Source organism: Perognathus longimembris, chromosome 7 (assembly GCF_023159225.1).
Source record: "Perognathus longimembris pacificus isolate PPM17 chromosome 7, ASM2315922v1, whole genome shotgun sequence".
Lineage (NCBI taxonomy): Eukaryota > Metazoa > Chordata > Mammalia > Rodentia > Heteromyidae > Perognathus > Perognathus longimembris.
The window spans coordinates 25,524,301-25,549,247 of NC_063167.1; the positions used below are offsets into that span (position 1 = coordinate 25,524,301).

Below are 24,947 nucleotides of genomic sequence, written 5' to 3' on the forward strand. Positions count from 1 at the left end.
TTAAATTTATTAAGTAGTTTTACTCTTCTTAAATGTTCCAGGAAGTAGAGAGTGGCCAAGAAAACTTATTAGTCACTGATTATCCTCTTTCCCTTTCTTTCCTTTCTTTCATCTCTCCTTCCTTCCTATATTCCTTCCTTCCCCCTCCCTCCCTTCTTCCCTCCATACCTTCCTCCCTCCTTCCATCCCTTCCCTCTTCCCTTCCTTTTTCTTCTGTGCCAGTACTGGGACTTGAATTCAGGGCCAGTGCACACTCCCTTAGTTTTTTCACTCAAGTCTAGCACTTGAGCCACAACTCCACTTGATTTTTGCCAGTTAATTGAAGATAACAGTGTCATGGACTTTTCTTCTCATGCTGGCTTTGAATTGAGATCCTCAGATTTTAACCTCCTGAGTAGTTAGGATCGTAGGCATGAGCTACCAGTGCCCAGTTTGCACTTTCTATTTCTGGGTACATAGTTCCTATCCACTTGTTTCAGTGTCAGACACTACCATTAAATGTCCCCTTCCTCATGAACAAAGCATGTTTGGAGAAAATTTCATTGCATGCAAATTCAAGCCTTTGTCATCGAAACTATAAATGAAGCTATAATTTCTTTGTGTGTGTGTGTTTTATTTAAAACTCAGTCAAAGCTGGAAGAAGCCCTCAACTTGGCAACAGAATTCCAGAATTCCCTACAAGAATTTATCAACTGGCTCACTCTAGCCGAGCAGAGCTTAAACATTGCTTCTCCTCCCAGCCTGATTCTGAACACTGTCCTTTCTCAGATAGAAGAACACAAGGTAACTGTGACTTGTGAGATTATCTTCCTTTTAGAGGGATTCATGGAAAGGGGTATTCCTTTACCTTATTTTAAGCTTAAAAAGAACAATTTTGTTTCCTCAGGTTTTTGCTAATGAAGTAAATGCTCATCGAGACCAGATCATTGAACTGGATCAAACTGGGAATCAGTTAAAGTTCCTTAGCCAAAAACAGGATGTTGTTTTAATCAAGAACTTGTTAGTTAGTGTCCAGTCTCGGTGGGAGAAGGTTGTCCAGCGATCTATTGAAAGGGGTCGATCACTAGATGATGCCAGGAAGCGCGCAAAGCAAGTAAGTTTTGAAAGAATGATAGCAATTTATTGGACAACTTTGGGCTACACACCTTGGATCTCTAGAATAGAGACAAGTCGTGTAGTTTGCATATTTACTCCTGTTGTAACTTTTTTTTAAATTTAATTTTAGTTCCATGAAGCTTGGAAAAAACTCATTGACTGGCTAGAAGATGCAGAGAGTCATCTGGATTCAGAACTGGAGATATCCAATGACCCAGACAAAATCAAACTTCAGCTTTCTAAACATAAGGTAAACCAATTACTATAGAAATCAGAGCTAGTTCTTAACAAAAGACAAGGAGCCAGTGGCCCATGCCTATAATCCTAGCTGCTTAGGAGACTGAGATCTAAGGATTACTCTTCAAAGCCATCCTGTGTAAGGAGGTCAGTGGAACTCTTTATCTCCAATTAACTACTGAAAAGCCAGAAATGGAGGTGTGGCTCTAGGATAAAGTGCCAGCTAGCTTTGAGCAAAAAAATCTCAGAGATAGTGCCAGGCCCTCAGTTCAAGCCCTAGGATTAACACAAAAGAAAAAAAAAGAAAAGGGCAAGACGATGAAGCCAAGGTTCCTGCTTTGTTTCCTTGATTATGGTTCTGGGAATTAGGTCCAGGGCCTCATTCATACGTGCTAGGTATGTGCTCTGCCCCTAGCCTCAAGATTCCATTTTATACCCCGACACTGTCTTACCATGGTATCTGCTCTTTTAAATAACAATTCAAGAAAAATGATTTGAGGAGTAATTAGCTAAAGGTTTAGGAGTTTACATTTACTTCCATACATGGCATAAACAAAAAACTATAATTTTACTTAAACATAAGCTATTACCAAGAATCTTTTTTTTCTTGGTGTTGGCAGTTATCCCTGGACTTCATGTCATCATCTGGTCTTGAACATGTCTTTATTCTTTTCTTTCTGGAAATCTAGGAGTTTCAGAAAACTCTTGGTGGCAAACAGCCTGTGTATGATACCACAATTAGAACTGGCAGAGCACTAAAAGAGAAGACTTTACTTGCTGATGATACTCAGAAACTGGATAACTTATTAGGTGAAGTCAGAGACAAATGGGATACTGTTTGTGGCAAGTCTGTGGAACGGTAAGCATGAGGATCCTCTTCAAAGGTCTTGATGACATTGACATACCACAGTAACTGTTACTGAATTAAAATGCTGTTAATCTTAATGGATCAGTATGGATTTTAAATTTTAAAGTAGTTATGATACTCGATAGTAAAATTACTTGGTTTAAATATTCTTGGTTTAAACCTGAGCCTTACTGAATAGCAGGGGATAGGCTTATAAAATAAGGCGACAAGTAGTAGATTAGTGACTCTTGTTAAATATTTTTAAATTGCCAATTTGTAATATCAGTACCTTATTACTAAATGTTTTTACCTACATCCTGCTCAGTGCAAAGCCTCTGAGTGCATCTAACTATCTAATCTCTGACCTTTTTTTTTTTTTTTTTTTTTTTTTTTTTTTTTTTTGCCAGTCCTGGGCCTTGGACTCAGGGCCTGAGCACTGTCCCTGGCTTCTTTTTGTCAGGGCCTGAGCACTGTCCTTGGTTTCTTTTTGCTCAAGGATAGCACTCTACCACTTGAGCCACAGTGCCACTTCTGGCTGTTTTCTATATATATGGTGCTGAGGAATCGAACCCAGGGCTTCATGTATATGAGGCAAGCACTTTACCACTAGGCCATATTCCCAGCCCCTAATCTCTGACTTTTACTGAGAAGTTACACTGAATATGTGTCCAACAATGCCTACTAATAGTGATCCTCATAAAACCAGTGAGATACTGCTACTATTCACATTTTGCAGATAAAAAAAAATCACAAAGAGATTTCTTAATTCCCTCAATATTATTCAGCTTCTAAGTGGCAGAGCTTGAGTTTGAGCCTATACAGTTTGGTACTAAAGTTGTACTTTTATCCACTATACTCGCTACACTATGCTGCTTCTCCCAAATCTTTTGATGAAGAGGTAAACAGAAGGCCTAGGAACACATAACTGGTAGAGAACCAGTTGAACTCCTGACTCCAGACAATCACTGAAACTGTCATCCTCTGCTAAACCAACTGTAATTAGTATAGACATTGGGTTGTTAAAGTATGTCCTTGTGTCATTGGACTATAAGTTGTCAGAAGAACATTCATACATGTCCCCTTTATTACACCTAAGCCATCTAGAGAAGGTTTGATTAAACATGTCTGGGCATCTCTCTCCGTCTCTTTTACTGTATTTCTAACTATTCTAACATGGGTGTCACTCTGGATAGAATTCAAGCAATATTCCTTTCCAACAGTTAGAATTGTGAGCATAAAAAGAGTCCATAAAAACAATGTTTACTTGCTTTTCTTAGGCAACACAAGTTGGAAGAAGCCCTACTGTTTTCAGGCCAGTTCATGGATGCTTTGCAGGCCTTGGTTGACTGGTTGTATAAGGTAGAGCCTCAGCTGGCCGAGGACCAGCCTGTGCATGGAGACTTGGACCTTGTCATGAACCTCATGGATGCCCATAAGGTGAGGACATCATGGAAAGCAGAACCCTAGGGTCCTCTGTGTGTGCTCTTTGTCTTGTTCTAAGGTCTAGAAGAGAATGAAAGCCTGGCAGCTATATCTTTGTTCAGAGGCAGCCCTTCATTTTCTGTGCTTAAACCAACTATTACAGGGATTCTGCCTCAGTCGCAAAGGATTTACCAAAATTGGTTTGCTTCAGACCTGGCAATGTATGCACTTCACCTTGAAATTCTCCCTCTTCCTATTTGTCTCTGATTGAGTCACCAGTTGAATTAAATTGAGATGGATACCCTTATAAGATACATTCCACTGAGGCCTAAACTGGAAATGAGATATTAATTTTTAACCCATAAATCTAGCATTGCACACCACTGAGTAGTATAACCTATACCTGCCATATTGAGCTGCATAACATCCTGTTTCAGCACAAGGAATTTAATTTTACATTGTACCGAATTCTTATTCTTTACAGTAGGTATGGTTTTATTTATGTCTCATAATTCTGGAAATATAGATGAGGAAACTGCGATTCAAGATAAGCACTTTATCCATCTTCTTTCTTGCACATCATTCTGCCTTCCTTACTATATTAAAAAAAAAAACCATGATTAGACTATCCCAAGGAAATTATCACTTTCTCTATGGTTTTCCTCCTTGGACTTATTCTCCTATCTCCTTATCTAGGTTTTCCAAAAGGAACTTGGAAAGCGAACAGGTACTGTTCAGGTCCTAAAGCGATCAGGCAGAGAACTGATTGAGAACAGTCGAGATGACACCACTTGGGTAAAAGGACAGCTCCAGGAACTGAGCACTCGCTGGGACACTGTGTGCAAACTCTCTGTTTCCAAGCAAAGTCGACTTGAGCAGGCCTTAAAACAGGTAAGACACATTTGTTGAATCAACAATCAAGCCAGGGATTCTGAGCAGATGAATTTTATTTTGTTACTAAGACCAGTTCTAGTCAGTCTTGAACATGAAGTTGAAAATTGATACTCTAAATGTTCTAGAAGACCTGAACAGTCACTTGTTTTAAAGACATAAACTCAGCTGATTTCAAAGGTCTAAAAATGAAAACTTTGTGGAGCTTTGACCTGGGCATCAAGTACCTATGATAAACTAAAAAGTTTGGTCCTAGACCCTTCCCTGTTTTAGGACCTCAGCTGGACAGAGAGAAAGAGAGAGATTCAATCTTTCTTGGTTGGCTATTTCAGGCAGAAGAGTTTCGGGACACAGTCCACATGCTGTTGGAGTGGCTTTCTGAAGCTGAGCAAACACTTCGTTTTCGGGGAGCACTGCCTGATGACACAGAGGCCCTACAGTCACTCATTGACACCCATAAGGTAATCCAGCCCAAGTGTTTGGTGACCTACGCTACCCACCATGATGACAAAACTGCCTGCCACTGAAGGAAATATTAGGCCTTATGTGAAAAAAAAGCAAAACCAAAGTGTCATGCTTGTTGGCTTAACACAAATCAAAGGGAAAGTCATTTTTGTAATACCTTGAGTACCTCAATTTTATAATTCATTAAACAAGTAAGACCATGTAGTATTCTCTTAAAAAAAAAAAAAAGCAGACCATTTCCCATCCTCTTCTCACTTTCATATGCCTCTGTTTGACTTTCCTTATGTTACTAGTGTTGGTCTCTAGACTGATCCCCCAGAACCATTTAGCAAGCTGCAGAATATAATAGAGTATCTTGGGCCTCAGTCTGCCCTAATGAGGTAGGAAATATTTTCTTTTTTAATTTCAGAGATTTTAATCTCAGTTTTCTCATTCTATTGTGGGTATTTAAGAAATACTATACTTTACTGCTGCCATTGTATTTACAAATATAGAAATGAATAAAAATAAGACTTTAAAAACAGCCAGGTGGCTATGGCTTATGCCTACAATCCTAGTTACAAGAAGCTGCGACCTAGAAGGTTCAGGTTTGAAACCAACCCAGGCATAAAAGTCCACAGGTCTCCATCTCCAGTTAGTAAGCAAAATGTCAAATTGAAGCATGGCTCAAGTTGTGAATGCCAGCTGAAAAAAAACTGAATGAGAGCATGAAGTCTCTAAGTTCAAGCCCTGGCACTGGTACAATCACAGTCAACTTTTTTTAAAATTTAAAACTTTCTTTAAAGAGACTAGCTGGACACTGGTGGCTTATGCCTATAATCCTAGCTACTCAGGAAGCTGAAATCTGAAGATTGTGATTCTAAGGCAGTCCAGGCAGAAAAGTCTGTGAGACTTTTTTTTTTTTCTTTTTTTTTTTGGCCAGTCCTGGGGCTTGGACTCGGGGCCTGAGCACTGTCCCTGGCTTCTTTTTGCTCAAGGCTAGCACTCTGCCACTTGAGTCACAGCGCCACTTCTGGCCATTTTCTATATATGTGGTGCTGGGGAATTGAACCCAGGGCCTCATGTATACGGGGCAAGCACTCTTGCCACTAGGCCATATCCCCAGCCCCTCTGTGAGACTTTTATCTCTAATTAACTACCAGCTGGAAGTAGAGCTGTGACTCAAGTAGTAAAGCACTAGCCTTGAGCAAAAAAACTCAAGGACAACACCTGGGCCCTGAGTTCAAGCCCAGGACTGGCACACACACAAAAAGAGAGACTTTATTAGGATAGGAAAGGGGATATATCTCTGTGTCCTTAGTCTTTTCATTACCACTAGCAAAGAAAGTTGTTCTTGTATGGAAATCTCGCCTTCCCAAATCTTTAAAACTAGACAGAAATGTCAGAGGCTCCTAGATAACAGGTTTTTAGAGGCATGTGTTAACACATATAAACGGGGAGGGGGGTGTTCCCTTTTCAATACAAATAGTGCTGGTAGAGTGGATTTTTTTTCTTTTGGCCAGTCCTGGGGCTTGAACTCAGAGTCTGAGCAATGTCCCTGGCTAGCATTCTACCACTTAAGCCACAGTGCCACTTCTGGCTTTTTCTATATATGTGGTGCTGAGGAATCAAACCCAAAGCTATATGTATGCAAGGCAAGCACTCTACCTCTAGGCCATATTCCCAGCCCCTAGAGTAGATGCTTAAGTTTTTGATTTCTGTTTATTTAGGAATTCATGAAGAAAGTAGAAGAGAAGCAAGTGGATGTGAATGCAGCAGTGGCCATGGGAGAAGTCATCCTGGCTGTCTGCCATCCTGATTGCATCACAACTATCAAACACTGGATCACAATCATCCGAGCTCGCTTTGAGGAGGTGAATCATCATGGAATCACAGTGATGAAATATTACAGATTCTCCTTTTCTTTGTCCCTCAGATGAAGAGTCTCCCTCATTATGAATCGCCAAAATTAATTTTGTATATTAGTAAACTTCTGGGTTAAGAATAATGTTGATACAGTGATGTGTTAATTAGTGGCTTCCATTGTTTGGTTAGCTTCCCTCCTTCCTGAGAAGCCCTGTGTTTAACAGAATGTGCTGTATTTACCTTCAGGAAAGCTGACTGCTTGAGTGATCTTTCCTCTAAATAGTCATTATTTAGATTGGATGAAAGGGGGCTTTGAAACAAAGGGATGTGCTTCACTGAAAGAGACCATGGTTTCTTTCTCCCTCTCAGGTTCTGACATGGGCAAAGCAGCACCAACAGCGCCTGGAAACAGCCCTGTCAGAACTGGTGGCTAATGCTGAGCTGCTGGAAGAACTTCTGGCATGGATCCAGTGGGCTGAGACTACACTCATTCAACGAGACCAGGAGCCAATCCCTCAGAACATTGACCGAGTTAAAGCCCTTATTGCTGAGCATCAGGTATCTCATGGGTGTTTTCTGAGTAGTGGTAGAGCCTATTCCCTTTGCCCTGTGAATTTATATTTTAATTGCTACTACACATATTATAATAGACTAGCTAACTTAAAATAGCACTCTTATTTTTCTTTGTTTCTGTGGATCAAGAGTCTGGGAATAGGTAAGCTGAGTCTTCTTAGGGTCTCTCACCAGCCTGAAATCAAGGAGTTCTCCAGTTCCGTAGGTCCCATCTTCTTACAGGCTTACTCAGTTTGTTAATTTAATTCAACTCCTCACTGGATCGAAGACAGTTTTCTGTTTTCTTTCTGGCTCTCAGCCACTGGAAGCCATCTTCAAATCATAGCCACAGAGTACTCTTATTGTATCTCAAAGCCAGCAGGAAGCCGGGCACTGATGGCTAAGATCTGAGAGTCTGGCTAGTTGAAGCCAGTCTGAGCAGTTTAAAAGACTCTGTCTCCAGTTAGCCAGCAAAAGAAAAGTGCACTGGAGGTGTAGATCCCGTGGCATAGTGCCACGGGAGTGAAAAAGCGAAGCAAGAGTTAGAGGCCCTGAGTTTAAGCTCTGATGTGTGTGTGTGTGTGTGTGTGTGTGTGTGTGTGTGTTTTCTCTCACGCATGCTTCCGTGTGCTCTCTCTCTCCCTAACCTCTGTGCCTCTGCCTTATTTTTCTCTCATCTCCCTAATTGCTCCTTCTCCATCAGCTGTTTCTTTTTCCTCTGAAAACTCATTGATACTGACATTTGCTCAAGTTCCATTCTTGACACTGTTCACTCACTGAGATTTATCTAGTCCAACAGCTTTAACTATCCTTTATACAGCATAATTATCTCCCTCAGTCTAGACATAAAGCAAACTAGAGGTAGTTTGAAATAAGCCTTCATTTATCTTTGACTCCTGACTGGGTCCTACCTCTCTCTTCCAAACCTGCCTCTTTCCTTGAAATTTAGAAACCTGTGATATGTCTGGGACTCTGCCTTTCCTTCATACCCCACATCTAATCTATCACTAGGTCTTACCTGTTCCGTGTGTGTGTGTGTGTGTGTGTGTGCACATGCTCATGCATGTGTGTGTACAGGCATACATGTGCCCACGCCAGTCCTGGGGCTTGGACTCAGGGCCTAGGCACTGTCCCTGAGCTTCTTTTGTTCAGCGCTAGCCTTCCACTTGAGCCAGAGCTCCACTTCTGGCTTTTAGGAAGGTAGTTTATTGGAGATAAAGAGTCTCATGAACTTTCCTGCTCAGGCTGGTTTCGAATCACAGTCCTCAGATCTCAGTCTCTTAAGTAGCTAGGATTGCAGGCTGAGCCACCAGTGCTCAGCTCTTTTTTTAATTTAAAACACGGTTTCACTATGTAACCATAGTAGGCCTTGAACACATGATCGTCCTGCCTCTGCCTCCCCAGTGCTGAAAGTACAGCTATGTGTTTTCACCTACTTGCAAAATGCTTCATGGCTCCATCTTTCTTTCTCTGGCTCATATCTTTGCTATGTTTTGCCTAAGTTACTACAGTGGGTTGCTAACCTATCTCCTCCCTACTACCAGTCCTTACCTGCCTCTGTTCTCCAATCACTCTGCCTTCTGCTCTAAAGCATAGAACTGATTATGTCTTTTCCATGGATCAAATTCCTACAGTAACCCCCTAAAATTCTCAGCATATCTCAGTCTCTTAGTCTGACACAAGCCTTTTGGGGTCTTCCTGTCTTCTAACTCCACCTTTCTATTCCTCTGACAATATTCTCTGCTGAGCCAGTGAGTGGAAAGATCCTAGTTCACAACAATATCAGTCTCCCTCGGCTGTATCCTCTGCTAGAACTGTCCCCCTTCCCCCCTCAAGTTTTTTGCTGAATTCTTCATCCCTCAGTAACTCAGCTTAGACATCAGGTTCCAAGCAGCTTTCTTAGCCACCTCAGACTGTGAGTTACTTGTCCTATAGGGGTCTTCCCTTGGCATCTATATGGCAATCAGTAGTATGAATTCTTGATTTTATTACTTCACTATGAACTCATTCAATTAGATCTTAATTGCTGGTAAAACCACTTAGTCACATTTCTTGAAAAGAGTGAAGTAGATGCAAGGCCATCTGTTACTTAAGCAATCAGTTATGGCTTTGCCCTTTGTTAGAAGTTTCATATTTCCATTTTAAAATTTAAAAAATCCTCAACTCTCATTTTTTTATGTTTAACAGACATTTATGGAAGAAATGACACGTAAACAACCTGATGTGGACCGGGTCACCAAGACATACAAAAGGAAGAATGTAGAGCCTGCTCATGCTCCTTTCATCGAGAAATCTCGCAGTGGTAGCAGTAAGTTTCCAGCCCAAATGTGCTAGGATGCTTCCTTCCTACTAATTGAAAATGAGTGTTCCACCCACAAGGAAAGGGAGAAAGAGAGAGCAAGGGAGAGAGAAGGAAAAAGATCACTTTCAGAGTGCCTATCAAAAGAATTACCATTTGATTTTCAAAAATGTACTGGATTTTAACCAAAATCTTTTATTGAAATTCACTCTTCTAACACCAACAGACCAACTATACTCCTGTTTTCTCAAATTAGCATGAAATTGCAAGGTACTTTCCATAGTTGTGGTCATTAGTTTTAGCTATTTACGTTTGGTTTAGCTATAACAAAAATCAGCTCCTATAGAATTCCCCTGCTTCTTTTGTTGAGTTGACATGTCCTCTGTTCACCAAGTAGGACAGAGTTGGTAGAGATAAAAATGTAGGAGACAGATAAGTACTTCTAGGCTGGAAGGAGGACCAATAACTTGGGAATCATACCTTGCCAAGTCCCATGTTTCTTTTCTCAGTTATTGATTGGATATCATTATAAAATTCACACATATGGCTATTTCCCTGTGAACTGACAAAACCAATGTTTCTAATCTTATGATTGTTTTTGGTTTTAGGAAAGTCCTTAAATCAGCCCACACCTCCTCCTATGCCAATCCTCTCACAATCTGAAGCGAAAAACCCACGGATCAATCAGCTCTCTGCCCGCTGGCAGCAAGTGTGGCTGTTAGCGCTGGAACGCCAGCGGAAACTGAATGATGCCTTGGATAGATTGGAGGAGGTAATGTCCCTAATGAGTGGTCTTTAAGTGTTGTTTTTGATGACCTTTTGGTCTGATCTGTGTGCCTCTACTTATTCAGAAGTAGAATCTGACCTGTGCCAGTACTCCTTCCTTCAAGCCCACAAGTGAGAATAGATACTTGTAAGAAAACCTTTCACAGCAGATGCTCTAGCATCTGCCTGTGGAAAGCAAGAAACCACAAGTCCCTATGAGGGTCAGGCCTGTGGCCCAATCCTCAAGACACTGCTTGCTGTGTCTGAGGATGAGGAATATAACTGTGTAAAGCATATCACAGAAATGACCATTATTAAGCCATTTATGTAAAGACAGATATGCTACATGTAAATTTTCATTGTGTTCAGCACCATATCTACTAAAATTAGAACAATACAGAAAAAAATGAGTATAGTCCCTGTACAAGGATGACATGTAAATTTGTGAAACATTCTTTTTTTAATTAATTGCTCACTATCTTGTTACTGCTAGTCTTCAGTAGGTCTATTTCTAAGTGTCATTATCCAATAATTTTTTTAAATATGGTAATACCTAGTTTCTGAAACAAACCTTTAATGTCTTTTATATTCTTTTATTTGTGCATATCAAAGCAGCTATGCCTGGAAGTGAGTGTTTTGTGTTCTTTTGTTGTTACTTCTGTAGGCCAGTTGAATTTTAAGGATATTTGGTTCTTGGTGCTTTGTTTCCCCCATTCCTTCCAACTTTGAAAGACCAGGGGAAAATTTCCAATATATGCTGGTGAATCTCAAACATTGTCAAAGTAGCTCAAAATTGCTCTCCTCACTGCATAGGCCAAACATTTAACAAAGATGTCAGGTGGGCAGTTCCCCCTCTGGTACCATTCCAGACATGCTTGGATACAGGGTTGCATTCCTAATGCTTCCTGTGTTCAACTCAGATTTTCTCACAAAAGTCTCAGAAAATGGTGGGAAATACAAGCTTCCTGATGTGGGCTGTATGTGTGACTGACATGCCTTTCAAAATAACATGAAAGCGATGTGGTGAGATCTCTCTTCTAGGATAGAACCCATTCCCTTACATCTGAGATGATGACCTTTGGAAAAGTCCAAAGGGAAAGCAAGGCTGACTCCACCCATTCTCAGTCTATGTACTTTGTATTTCCCACAATGTTTTCTCGGTCACTGTTTCTCCTGCTATTGCATTCTACCACAACTCATGTAAATGGTCATTGCTTTACATGAAGAAACCAGATGTGCCTTCACAAATGAGACAATGTATAGATAGCATTGTTGGTGCTCCCTAGAAGGCCTGCATGGCTTTACCAAATGTCTGAGAGTTTGCGTATGCTCTGGGAAGCTTTGAAAGCCCAGAACAATAGATATTACTGACAGTTCTGATTTCTTCCTAGTTGAAGGAATTTGCCAACTTTGACTTTGATGTCTGGAGGAAAAAGTATATGCGTTGGATGAATCATAAAAAGTCTCGGGTCATGGATTTCTTCCGGCGCATTGACAAGGACCAAGATGGGAAGATAACACGCCAGGAGTTTATTGATGGCATTTTAGCATCCAGTAAGTTTAGTCATAATTCCAAACATGAGTCATACCTCAATTCTTTGCACTTTTGTTTGTGTGTGTGCACATGCGTGTGCGCACATGCGTGTGCATGCACATGCACCAGTAGTGGAGTTTGAATTCTAGCTTGATTTTTTTTTTTTTTTGCTCAAGGATAGCTTTCTACCACTTGAGCCACATCTCCACTTCTCTTGCACTTACTTTGTAAAAGCTATAATATTCTGATAGAACAGTCTTTAAGCAAAAGTCAGGATGAGGTAATATAGCTACATTCTAAATGTGATCAATAAGTAACACACTAAAAAATAGGTTTTTCACCACACTCAGGATGCTGAGGCAGGAAGATCACAAGTTCAAGTCTAGCATATGGTCTATAGCAGGATCCTAACCAAGAAAAAAATAAGCTTTTCACAAAACAAAGTTTTTTATAATGAAATATAGATGTTACAGATTTTAAACAGGAAACATGAGTAAGGTATAAAGTATTTACGTGACTTGTGAAGACCGTCACATGGGGTGGTCAAGGAGAGCTGTTTGTAGAGGTGATAGCTGAGCTTCGATGTATATGATGAGATCCTGACACATGAAGATTGTGAGAAGAGCTTGAGGCAGAAGGACCAGAGGGTTCGGAAGATGGGTATGTGTATGGATTTGACATATCCTAGAAGTGGAGTGGCTATGTCATAGCATAAGAGGAAGGTGGAAAATAGTGAAGGTGGAAGGCTAAGCAACAACCAGTTAGTGCAGGGTCCTAGGGACCATAGCAAAGAGTTTGAATGTCACCAGGCACTGGTGGCTCACCCCTATAATCCTAGCTACTCAAGGAGGCTGAGACTTGATGATTGCAGTTCAAAGCCAGCCCAGACAGGAAAGTCTGTGAAACTCTTACTTCCAATTAACCACCTGAAAACTGGAAGTAGAGCTGTGGCCCAACATGATAAAGCACTAGCCTTGAACAAAAAGGCTCAGAAACAGGACCCAGGCTCTGAGTTCAAGCTCTATGACTGGAAGAAAAAAAAAAAGTTTGAATGTCATTCTGTATTCACTGGACAGGAAGAGGTTTCCAGCTGAGAAACCCTATGATTTTGTTTTGCCTTAATCACTGACTACTGTAAACATTCAAAGTAGTTTGTCAAGAATCTAAGATAGTATTCTAAGCATAGAAGAGAAAAATAAAAACCAATGCTATTTATTCCAAAGTGTCACTATTTTGAACTAATGACTAGTCTGAACATCCACAATAATGAAGTAGATAAGTAAATTCTTAAGATGAGTGGCAGGTCTACAGGGGGTTGTAATATTTTACACCTTTTTTGGTATATCTGAAATCTGAAATACTATTTTGTTTCTTTGATTGCATAGGGGTAAGAGAATATATAAGCAGATATGCTCACGTCATTACAATGAGTAGTCCTTGGTATTATCGTTTTGGAATGAGTTTTAGCTGCATAATTTATATTTCCTGACTTTTCTTAAGTAAGCTGTTGATTTTCAGGTTATAGTGTTTTTTCTTTCAACTGTTTACATACCAACTTGCTATATAAGTCCTTTTAATGTTTCAAATTTGTTTCCTTTTTCCAGAATTCCCTACCACCAAGTTAGAGATGACTGCTGTGGCTGATATTTTTGACAGAGATGGAGATGGCTACATTGACTACTATGAATTTGTTGCTGCTCTCCATCCTAACAAAGATGCTTATCGACCAACAACTGATGCAGATAAAATTGAAGATGAGGTATAATGACTTTGACCATATTTTTTTACCATAGATTTATTACTCTCCTGAATTACATTGGGTGCAGTTACCATAGCAATGCTTAGACTCATCTATGATTATTTGGAATTCTGTGTCAAGTTTCAGGTGTTAAGTCAAAGAACCCCAAAGTGTCTCTGGCTACCAGGTTCTACCTTGGTCTAGGCTAGATAGAATTACCATTGTATCTGTGCTTCTCTAAAGTCCACACAGGACCTTTCCCGGGAATTACTCTCTTCCTGGTTCACAGGTACCACCATGTCACTTAGGATGGATTTATCCCAGTCCAGAGTATCCTATCTCGGAATCCAGGAATGTGGTTTTCAGTGCAGTATAAAGAGTGATATGTAACACTTTAAGATGGTATGAATCCACTAAGCATTTTCCTAATTAAAAACTATATCTTGTTGAAAATAGCAAATTTGCAGGGCACCAGTGTCTCATGCCTATATAATCCTATCTACTCAGGAGCCTGAGATCTAAGGATCATGGTTCACAGCCAGCTCAGCCCAGTTTGTAAGACTCTTATCTGATTAACCACCAGAAAACAGGAAGTAGCACTGGCTCAAAGTGGTAGAGCACTAGCCTTGAACTGAAGAGCTCAGGGACATTGCCCAGACCCAGAGTTCAAGTCTTATGACCAACAACAACAACAACAGCAACAACAACAACAAAAGAAAGGAAAATAGCACATTCGTTAGCACATAGAAATTTCAACATGTATTATGAAGGGAAGAGAGTTGGAGAGCCAGTTTTGGGAGTAGCTTGGTATATACCAATGCTAACTGCTTAGGAAAATTTAATCAGTTCATATTAGCTTTATTATAATTAGTTGTAATTTTATTAATCACTTGAATTTCATGTAGACATATTAGCACTCTCCTCTTAAGGAATTTTGAAGCAGGATAGGAGAGTATTTTTTGTAGTTACTGGGAATTTTCCTTGATGTGTTTTTTTCTCTCAATGTTGCTTTCATTTCAATAAAAAATGTTTGAGTAAAAGATAAATGCATGTGTCAAGGACATGAAATGCCTAAAGAATAATGAATGGCTTTATTCATTCTATTCACATGTTTTTAAAAATATTCTAGTTTCTCTGACTAGAAAGTTTTTCTTTGCCCTTTACACTTCCTTTTTCTTTTCTGTTATTGTTTTCAACCAATAGGTCACAAGACAGGTGGCTCAATGCAAGTGTGCAAAAAGATTTCAGGTGGAGCAGATTGGAGAGAATAAATACCGGGTAAGGAATGGGGAAGAAAAGCCTCTCATAGTAGTGGGTTCCCTCTTGTGCAGTCCTTAAAAGCAACCTGACATACAGAAGACAGATAATTTCACCTTCTCAGCTGGTATGCAGAGCCCATAGACTATAGAGATATAGCCACTGTCTTACTCTCATCTCTGGATGTCAAATGTCAGGTATCCACTAGTGCTTTACAGAGTACCATCTGAAAAATTACCATACCTGGCTAAATAGCTTTTGACAATAGGAAGGATTTCAGAACCCTTGCCTCACAGCCAATTGAAGTCTTCAGGAAGGGACCTTTAGAAAGCACTTTCAGAAACAATTATACCAAATGACTGACTATTGAACCCCAAAGAACTAGTCTTTATGAACCTGAATGTCTTCCAGGATCAGATGGATAGGGAAACTGTTGAGATTCAAAAGATGCTCTGCCTGTTCTGAGCTAGGCTACAAATGGGGAGCCAAGCTCAGTGGTCTTCTCTGGAAAGGCCTGCTTGGTTTGGCCATAACTGATCGTAAACGTGTATGTGTGTGTTGTGCATGTGCGTGTGCGTGTGCGTGTGCGTGTGCGTGTGTGTGTGTGTGTGTATACTCAGGGATTTAGAAGGGGAACCCAAAACAGAGCCCCTAATGTATATTCAACAGTTTGTTAGGGTTCCTTAAAGTTCTAAGAAAAGTTTATGATTGGCAAGGAGGATTTACATGACCATTTTGATTGACATACACAGGAAAGTCCAGATTCCATTAGTACCTCAAAAATGTTCTTAGAGTACATCAGGTAGCTGGCTCTGTGCTACTAGCTAAAGAGTGTTGAGGGCTGGGGATATGGTCTAGTGGCAAGAATGCTTGCCTCGTATACATGAAGCCCTGGATTCAATTCCCCAGCACCACATAAACAGAAAATGGTCAGAAGTGGTGCTGTGGCTCAAGTGGCAGAGTGCTAGACTTGAGCAAAAAGAAGCCAGGGACAGTGCTCAGGCCCTGAGTCCATGCCCCAGGACTGGCAAAAAAAAAAAAAAATACACATAAAGAGTGTTGAGTGACTGTCTTAAATCTAACCTAGTGCATTTAGTTAGAGCTCCAAATAATCCTATACTTCCTCATTGGGTTTTCTTATTTGTTGTTTGTTTTCTTTTAATTACGTAAGAGAAATGAGTTGACAAGAACAGCAGAGTATTGTAAAATCATGTTCCTATGGCAGGTGCTTGGTAAGAATATGGTCAGTGTATATTTTTGGAAGACTAGTAACATGATATGATTTTTATTCCTTAGTGTTTGACAAAATGTTCTCTTTTTTTTCCTCCATCCTTTACTCTTACTGTCTGTAGTTCTTCCTCGGCAATCAGGTACAGTGTGCCTTGCAATGTCCTTCTCAGTGGATATGGTCTTGTAGCTGATGCTGCCTGTTCTTTGCTGTGGGGAGAGGACATAATCTGAAGCATGCCTGGGTCACATCTGGTGGTCTTACCAAGTGGAGAAAATGCTAATAGAGCTGGTATCACAAAGCTGCCTCAACAGCAAAAGCATACAAGCATACTTTTTTTAAAAAATCAAGACAAAAGTTTTTCATTCAAAACTAGGTTAACTAGAGATAATACTGTGCTTTGTTGAGTTATAAGTTATATGATGTAGGAAATTAAGCCTATGGCCCAATCCATTCCACTTCTAAAATGAGTCAGAAGTCCTTGTTCTTCTATATTGTGAGTCAGAGAACCCTCAACTAAGTTCTGATTCATACCAGTTTTTGACAGTTAACACAAGTATTTTTAATTTACACAGAAATTCCTGGAGTACTTTAATACTGTTTAAGTACTTCCTTAATATTTATATTATATAGAGTTATATTTTATAATGATAAGGAACCTGACAAGTATGGAATGTAAATCATAATTGGCCATGGCTTGAAGTCTACTAATATGGCCAGCCAGCCAAAATCTAACAGAGCCTACTTAGACTTTCATAACTATTGGAAGCCTTGACTCCACTTGGTAACTCAAAACTTTCAGATCTTTTTGAGGTCTCTGGGGTGCTGTGTCTTCAAATGTAAAAGAAAATTGCATGAGTAAAATCTGTCTCTCTGATGTGACATTAGAAACACTAAAAGTTAATTTGAGGCTCTCAGTAAATGTTAAATTCCAGTCACTGGAATAATCACTAACTACAGTAATATTCTGGGCCAGTGGAAAGAACAGGGGATAGAAAAATTTAAAGATGAGAGGAGTCAAGTTGGTTTTTAAAAAGACCATTGCAAGTCAGGCAAGATGGCATGAGACTATCATCTTAGCTACTTAGGATACTGATGCAGAATTGAAAGTTAGAAACCAGCATGAGGCCCTATCTCAAAAACAGAATAGTTGCTGGGAGCTAGTGGCTCATGCCTTTAATCCTAGCTACGCAGGAAGGTGAGATCTGAGGGTCATGGTTCAAAGGCAGCCCAGGCAGAAGTTCCATGAGTCTCTTATTTCCAATTAACCAGCAAACACCTGGAAGAGGAGGCATGCGTGATGTGGTAGAACACCAGCCCTGAGCAAAAAAAGCCCAGTTAGAGTGTGAGGCCCTGAGTTTAAGCCCCAGTACCAGCACCAAAAATAATAATAATCGGGCTGGGAATGTGGCTTAGTGGTAGAGTGCTTGCCTAGTATGCATGAAGCCCTGGGTTCGATTCCTTAGTACCACATAAACAGAAAAGGGTGGAAATGGTGCTGTGGCTCAATTGGTAGAGTGCTAGCTAGCCTTGATCAAAAAGAAGCTCAGGGACAGTGCCCAGGCCCTAAGTTCAAGTTCCATGATTGGCCAGAAAAAAAAAAATCATGTTTATCTGGGTACTGGTGACTCATCCTGTTACTCAGGAGGTAGAGATCAGGATAGCAGTTCAAGCACAAAGTTTACATGACTCCATCTCAAAAGAAAAAGCTGGACATGTAGGGGACATTCCTATTACCTCATATATTGTGGGGATCATAAGTAGGACAACTCAAGCAAAAGATGAGACTCTAATCTCAGAAACTTAGAAAAATTTAGGGCTGGTGGCATGGCTCAATCAATAGAGCACCTACCTAGCAAGTGTGAATCCCATTACCACAAAAATAATAATTATTAGTGCTAGTATTGTAGCTTGTTGGTAGAACACTTGCCTAGCATGTGTGAAGTTCAGGGTGTGAGCACCAGTACTGCTAATTAAACAAACATTGCAGTCGTGTCCTGATGGCTACATGGGTGTTTGGGCCCCTCCTCCACTGTGTCATTGACCAGGAAAGGGCCCAATAAGGTGTCCTAATATTCACAGCTCAGACATCACATGCCACTGTCAAACAGCTGATAATCGCAGCCAGTATAAAAACCCACGTTCCTATAAGACTAGGAAACGGTGGTTACTGGCCCGCGGGACCCTGGTTCAGAGCTCTCTGATTTTCTTACACCCTCTTCTTTACGTCCCATTTTTAGAGGTGCTATAATTCTTCTACACTCGTCACTTTGGTCTCAGTTTCTCGAATTGCAGCTGTTCTGACCTCAAATTCCTTGGGTCAAGCCTGCATTTTCTAGAGCTCAGTGAATATTTAACCAAACCTTCACTGAGAAATTAAAGCAAAATAATTATGAGATATATGGAGTAATTCACCACAGGACACTATTCCAAGAATAAAGAACTCCAGGGTTTTTGTGTTCCCTCAGGAGGTCACACAAGTGCATATCCTTCCCTCCCCTTGGCTGTCCAGAAAAAACCCTAGGCAGTGATTCAACTTGGGTGTCACTGCACTTAGGTCTGAGGAAATCTCAGTAACCCCTAGGCCTGCCCCCTCCACGGCAACAGCTCCTTTCCTTGGAGAAGCAATGCTGTGGGTAATGGTGCTTCTCCTGCTCCATGCTTTGACAGTGGTCCCTTGTATAAAACTTTCAATGATATAATTAGACTGAGGAGATAGCTCAATGGTACAGCACTTGCTTACCTTTCTCACCTAGGAGTGAAGAATGTTGAGTAGATAAGACCCTTGAAATCACTTGGCACATGATGTGACAGACACAGTCTTCTCCTTGGCTGCCTGCAGATCATCTGACTGCCAGTACTGATAATTTTGTATAATGATGTTATAAATATCCAAATGGCCCTTGGCAAAGAAAAGGTTCCCCACCCCTGCTCTAGACCCTTGATTTGATCCCCAGGACTTCCAAAATTTAAAAATTCCTGTCAAATGAATCATCTAAGACTGTTTTAAAAATATATGGCTAGAGAGAAAGGACAGTGTTTTTTCGTCTCCTTGCCAATATAAATAATGCATTTGAGTCAGCAGCAAAAGAATATGGAGAACTACCACCAATTTATTAATACTGAGGAAGGATGTTATGTGCTTTCTCAGACATCCTTTCTCACATTTTCAGTTATATTTTCAATTTTTCTGCTTTGTTTCAAAGTTACGATTCTGTAACTTTGAAAATCCTAACTAGATGATTAAATAGTCCATTCATAGCCTTTCTAGGACCATTCTTTTTAAATTAACCTTAAAAATTGCATTTTGGAGGGTCGGTTGTGGGGCTTAAACTCAGGGCCTCAGTGTTGTTTCTCAGCTCTTTGGCCCAATGCTAGCATTCTACCACTTTGAGCCACAGCTCCACTTCCAGTTTTCTGGTGGTTAATTGGAGATAAGAGTCTCACACACTTTCCTGCCTTTGAACTGTGATGCTCAGATCTCAGCCTCCTGAATAGCTAAGATTACAGGTGTGAGCCACCATACTGGGCTTTTCTTTTACCATATGTTTGATGTTTGTTTTGAAATCTTAGTATATTTGTCTTTTGTTCCTTTTTACTTCATTTTGGAAAGAGGGTGATTTATACAATGAGAAACACTGGTATTAAGGTAGATCTGGGAAGTAATAATGTTAGGCAAGAAAAAAGGAAAAAAAAAAATACCAGAAGAGCATGCATGTGAGCCCAGTGTAGTGGCACATAACCTGTAAACCCAGTACTCAGGAAGCTGAGGCAGGAGGATCTAGAATTCAGGGCTACTCTGGGCTACTTAGCAACTCTTGTTTCCAGAAAAAGAAATCATGCTTGTTGTAAGATACTAAGAATGATTATCGTCATGATGGGAGATTAAGCTTTTTATTTCTTCAACTATGTTACCTAATCATTTGTCCAGCTGGAGAAACTTTTTCTGCTGGTGCTATCACAAGTAGAAATACTTAGGTTTACTCTGAAAACTAGATGCAGAAACTTATCAAATTTTCTCCTAACCTTGTAATGATGCTTTTGCAAAGGTTTTCTTCATGCTTGATTCAATATTTACTTTTCTCCATTTAATTTTTGAGCACACTGTATTCAGAAGTTGATACACACATATACCCTTTATTTTAAGTAAACAAAGTAGCATTACAACATGGTGTGCTACAATTTGGACAGAATCTTTTAAAAGAATAAAGTGAGCTGTTTGATTTTCTTCCTCTGTTTGGTAACACAGCAGAGGTATGACAATCCAAAGATGACGTCTTAGTGGAAAGTATTTTAAATATACACTGGTCTGAACCACACTCTGTTTTTCTTCTTGTGTTGAGGATCTAGCCCAAGGCCTTACACATTAAGAAGCAAGTGTTTTATCACTGAGCCACATTCATAGCCCTCAACAAAGCAGAGTATAGCTTGGTATTTCTGCTTTTATATTTGCCAACCCTTTGGTGAAAAAATGTAAAGCACAGACATACACAGACACAAAATAGAGTTTAAAATTTTTCTCAAAACTATCACATTGGCCAGGCCAGTGGCTCTTACCTGTAATCCTGGAGGCTGTACTCAGGAGGCTGAGATCTGAGGATTGCAGTTCTAAGCCAGCCCAGACAGGAAGGTCCATGAGACTTTCATCTCCAATTAACAAGCAAAAAGCCAGAAGTGGAACTATGGCTCAAATGATTGAGGAGGGGAATTAATTAATTAAAATAAAAAAATTCAAACAAGCTGTCACATTGTCATTTCTGTCTGAATACAGTCTGCTTTGGGGGAGAAAACATAGGTATGCCTTAAAGCATACTCATAAACTAAGCTTCCCCTTTATTCTACAGTTTGGGGATTCTCAGCAGTTGCGGCTGGTCCGTATTCTGCGCAGCACCGTGATGGTTCGAGTTGGTGGAGGATGGATGGCCTTGGATGAGTTTTTAGTGAAAAACGATCCCTGCCGAGGTAAGAAAGCATTCAGTTTATTGTTCTGTGGCTACGGTGTGCAGATGTCCTCTCATCTATCACAGGGCTTCAGGAGAACACAAGAATGAGAACTATGAGTGTATTTGTATCACCCATATTTTTCAGTGTGGAGCATTATGTTAACACCAGCCTAGGAAGGAGCCTGACAGTCCTTTAGGTTCTTCTCTCACAGCATCTCAGGTGTCTTGGGTGTAATTCCTATGGCTGAAAATCAGGGAGAATATTGGGTCCTTCCCATGCAAAAAAAGGACCGGTTAGCCCCCTTGACCAGGAGGAGGTTAAAAAACATCTACCAGCAGCCCAGATACTTCTAAGACACATGGTTGCCTAAGCGAGATTAAGAGACACCTTCTGGCTAGGCATGAAAAGGTACCCACCAGCTTAAAAAAAAAAAAAAAATCCGCTTAAATCCTAGAAGCTAGGGCTGCAGCAGGGCACGAACAACTAAATCCTGCTCAGCTACATCTTCTCCTTTCTCCTGTTAGCAGAGCTGCATGTGGGTGTACTGGAGGCTCCCCCACTCTGCCAGTTTGTATTTCTTGACTGGTACTGTGTTTCCTGCTCTCTCTGTTTCTTTGTGTTTACATATTTTTTATTCTAGTTCACCATCCTGGGAGTAAAATAAAGCGCTCTGATTCCAGCTCTTCAGTTTCCAGCCAGTCTCCCATAGGTTGGCTCTTATGCTGTGTCCCTCTCCCTCCTACCCCTGCCCGTTGAGAATGGCTTTTGCTTTCTGAACTGAAACAACTTGGCTCTGTGATAACCTGCTGCCTTGGTGAATGCTTGAGATAGCCAAACCACTGCTTTTCCAACTGCTTTGTTGACAGAGGATGAAATATTCCTACCTAGACAGCATCCACAGAATTTGTTTTTGAGTTCCTATTAATAAATACTTCTATTCACGTAGGTGTCACACGCAGTTATAAGCATTTTAAACATTTGTGCCTCATACATATGCCTCACTACCCTAGGAGGTGTAGTGTCTCTTTTATAAAATAGGAAAATGAGGTGTGTAAAATTTAAATAAGTTGCTCAAGGACAGGTAGCCAGTAATAGCAGAGGTAAGATTCAAATCCAAGTCAGCATACCTCTAGAGTAGGTCCACCTAGCCTCCATGCTGTGCTTCTCAGAGGCTCATATACCCCCTTATTGTGTGTATACCATTAAACCAATCTGCAGAATTAAATATTAGCACGTATTTATGAACTCAGTAGAAGTAAATATTTTCAGTACAGTTATTATATAAACGTCTTTGGAAATGGTTTCTAGTCCTAGTCTAAAACATTTAGAGAACAGAGCTAAAGAGTAGAGTTCTCACCTGAATTCAGAAAACCCATAAATTGTTCTTCAACTCATTCTGAATTTGCTCCAGTAATCCAGAGTAAAAGATAAGCTATAATAATAAGAATTTTTTCATTATTTTAAATGAGAAGCAATATTGATATCATTTTATCCTTAACTCAGTTAAAATAGCATTATTCCTTTCCAAATCTATTATAAGGTCTTTTTCCTGTCATGTATGATTGGACTAAACAAAAGAGATAATTGCATGTGGCATTTTGGAACCCTTGGTTGCCTGTTTATTCTATGCCTGCTCTATTTTAAGTACATTATGTTGCTGGCCAAGTAGAATACTGCTTGCTTTATCCTATTACTATCTAAAAATTGGAACCTCAAGGAAATTTGGGAGGGCCACCTAGTAGTTATTTTCTGTGGACCATGATAGCCTTTTTCAGCATCCTTCAGAGCAAGGTAAGACTTTCCTCTGTCTCTTTATGAGTGCCTCCTAGGAACTCAGTAATGACTTCCATCCCTTGACTCTTAGAGTAGAGAATTCCTCAGTAGTTTCAAGTGTCATGATTCTTGCAGAAATGGACAGGGTGAGTTATTTCTAATCAACTAAGTAGTGCTAGGTAGAGGGCAGCTAAGGACTGAGGTGGATGGCAGTGAGTTGGAAGGCTATGAACATCAAAAAGAGAAGTTAACTTGCCAGACATGTTAATGCACCAGTAATCCCAGCTACGCTGAAGACAGGCAAGAAGATCCCAACTTCAAGGGCAGCTGAGCTACACAGTGAGACCTGGTTGAAAAATAGACAGGGCCTGCCCTGGGAAAGTAGCTCTCACCTGTAATCTTACATATTTAAGAGGCAGATATCTAGGGGGCTGGGGATATGGCCTAGTGGCAAGAGTGCCTGCCTCGGATACATGAGGCCCTGGGTTCGATTCCCCAGCACCACATATACAGAAAACGGCCAGAAGCGGCGCTGTGGCTCAAGTGGCAGAGTACTAGCCTTGAGCAAAAAGAAGCCAGGGACAGTGCTCAGGCCCTGAGTCCAAGGCCCAGGACTGGCAAAAAAAAAAAAAAAAAAAACAAGAGGGAGATATCTGGAGGATCATGGTGCAAGGCTAGACTGGAGTCATCATGGCTCAAGTGGTCAAGTTCCAGTCAAGCAAGCATGGTGCCCTGAGTTCAAATCCCAATACTACCAAAAAAAAAAAAAAGAAGAAGTTGGAGACATCTAGAGTTCTGTAGGATTGATGTAATGTGGCTTCTAGAAACACACTTATGTTATGTTTCCTTGGGTGCCTGTAGAAAATGTTATACTGAAGATGGTACATGATTTATGACAAATATTTTTGTTTTGGGTTTAGTTGGTTTGGTTTTTTCTTTTTTTTTTTGTCAGTCATGAGGCTTAAACTTAGGGTCTGGGTGCTATCTCTGAGCTCTTTTGCTGAAGGCTAGCATACTCTACCACTTTGAGCCACAGTTCTGATGGTTAGTTGGAGAGAAGACTTTCCTGCCCAGACTGGCTTCAAACCACGATCTTCAGGTCTCAGTCTCATGAGTAGCTAGGATTACAGGCATGAGCCACCAGCCCCCAGCTATGACAAGATTTTTAATACTAATTAATTTCTTATCTCCTTTTCAGGGGTGGGGAATATCAGCCCATTGGATCATAAAAGACCTGAAAAATCATTTAGCATCTGATAGAACAGATATCTATGTTTGTTGTCAGCTGCTTGTACTGATAATTTTTTAAATTTTTTTAATTATGCAAGTTTTTTATTTTGTCGGCCTTGGGGCTTGAACTCAGGGCCTCGGCACTGTCTCTTAGCTTTTTTGCTCAAGGCTGGTTAGTCTGTACTGATAATTTTATATGACCCATGAATGACATTATAAATACCCAAATGGCCCTTGGCAGGAAAAAAGTTTCTTACCCTTGTTAGCTATTGAAAAAGAGAAAAGACCTAAAACTGTGCATTGCTATAGCTAAATGTGAAAGTAAGAATATACCACTAAGTAGGTTGCTAATTATACAATAGCTGGTATTGCTCCAATCATAGTTTCTAAATTCATCCTGGCAAAGGAAATGTTTTGGGTGGAGATAAAAATACTCCTTCCAGAAAAATGAGCACTCCTGTTCCAAAAATAAACTGTTTTTGAGTGTTAGACATATTACTTCCATCAAGCAAGTGATGATCTAGGAATTTTCACTTATGAAGATTTTAAAAATGCAATTTATTTTAGAACTGGTCTCTTTGTAAAATACACAAAATGGTCCATCCTAACTGTAAGTGTATAGTTAACATTCACACTATACTATGCACCCACAAAACTGTATCTTATAAAGTCAAAACCTTGGGCTGGGAATATGGCCTAGTGGTAAGGTACTTGCTTCATATACTTGAAGCCCTGGGTTTGATTCCTCAGCACCACATAAACAGAAAAGGCCAGAAATGGCACTGTGGTTCAAGTGGTAGAGTGCTAGCCTTGAGCAAAAAGAAG

The 24,947-nt window shown here is 40.2% G+C and overlaps 1 protein-coding gene, 1 long non-coding RNA gene and 1 other non-coding gene across 19 annotated transcripts in view; 2 read left to right on the forward strand and 1 right to left on the reverse strand.

Moving 5' to 3' along the window:
- The window catches only part of Macf1 (microtubule actin crosslinking factor 1), a 357,403-nt gene that overhangs the window by 322,537 nt on the left and 9,919 nt on the right, over positions 1-24,947 (forward strand). For 11 of the 17 annotated variants that reach the window (XM_048350958.1, XM_048350964.1, XM_048350960.1 and 8 more), the window contains 16 exons: positions 628-783; positions 887-1,093; positions 1,226-1,345; positions 2,022-2,191; positions 3,457-3,616; positions 4,298-4,492; positions 4,825-4,953; positions 6,667-6,810; positions 7,172-7,360; positions 9,542-9,662; positions 10,262-10,425; positions 11,810-11,972; positions 13,557-13,711; positions 14,894-14,968; positions 16,300-16,317; positions 21,020-21,137. In XM_048350958.1, coding sequence (XP_048206915.1) covers positions 628-783; positions 887-1,093; positions 1,226-1,345; positions 2,022-2,191; positions 3,457-3,616; positions 4,298-4,492; positions 4,825-4,953; positions 6,667-6,810; positions 7,172-7,360; positions 9,542-9,662; positions 10,262-10,425; positions 11,810-11,972; positions 13,557-13,711; positions 14,894-14,968; positions 16,300-16,317; positions 21,020-21,137 — 2,284 coding nt within the window. The remainder of the gene's footprint in view (positions 1-627; positions 784-886; positions 1,094-1,225; positions 1,346-2,021; positions 2,192-3,456; positions 3,617-4,297; positions 4,493-4,824; positions 4,954-6,666; positions 6,811-7,171; positions 7,361-9,541; positions 9,663-10,261; positions 10,426-11,809; positions 11,973-13,556; positions 13,712-14,893; positions 14,969-16,299; positions 16,318-21,019; positions 21,138-24,947) is intronic. The other 6 variants (XM_048350967.1, XM_048350965.1, XM_048350966.1 and 3 more) reach the window with 1 other exon arrangement.
- Positions 2,451-2,943, reverse strand: LOC125354961. The gene is made up of 2 exons (XR_007211573.1): positions 2,818-2,943; positions 2,451-2,544 (listed from the first exon to the last, which is right to left on the reverse strand). It is a non-coding gene; the product is annotated as an uncharacterized LOC125354961 (long non-coding RNA).
- LOC125355766 lies at positions 10,777-10,882 on the forward strand. The gene has a single exon (XR_007211703.1). It is a non-coding gene; the product is annotated as a U6 spliceosomal RNA (small nuclear RNA).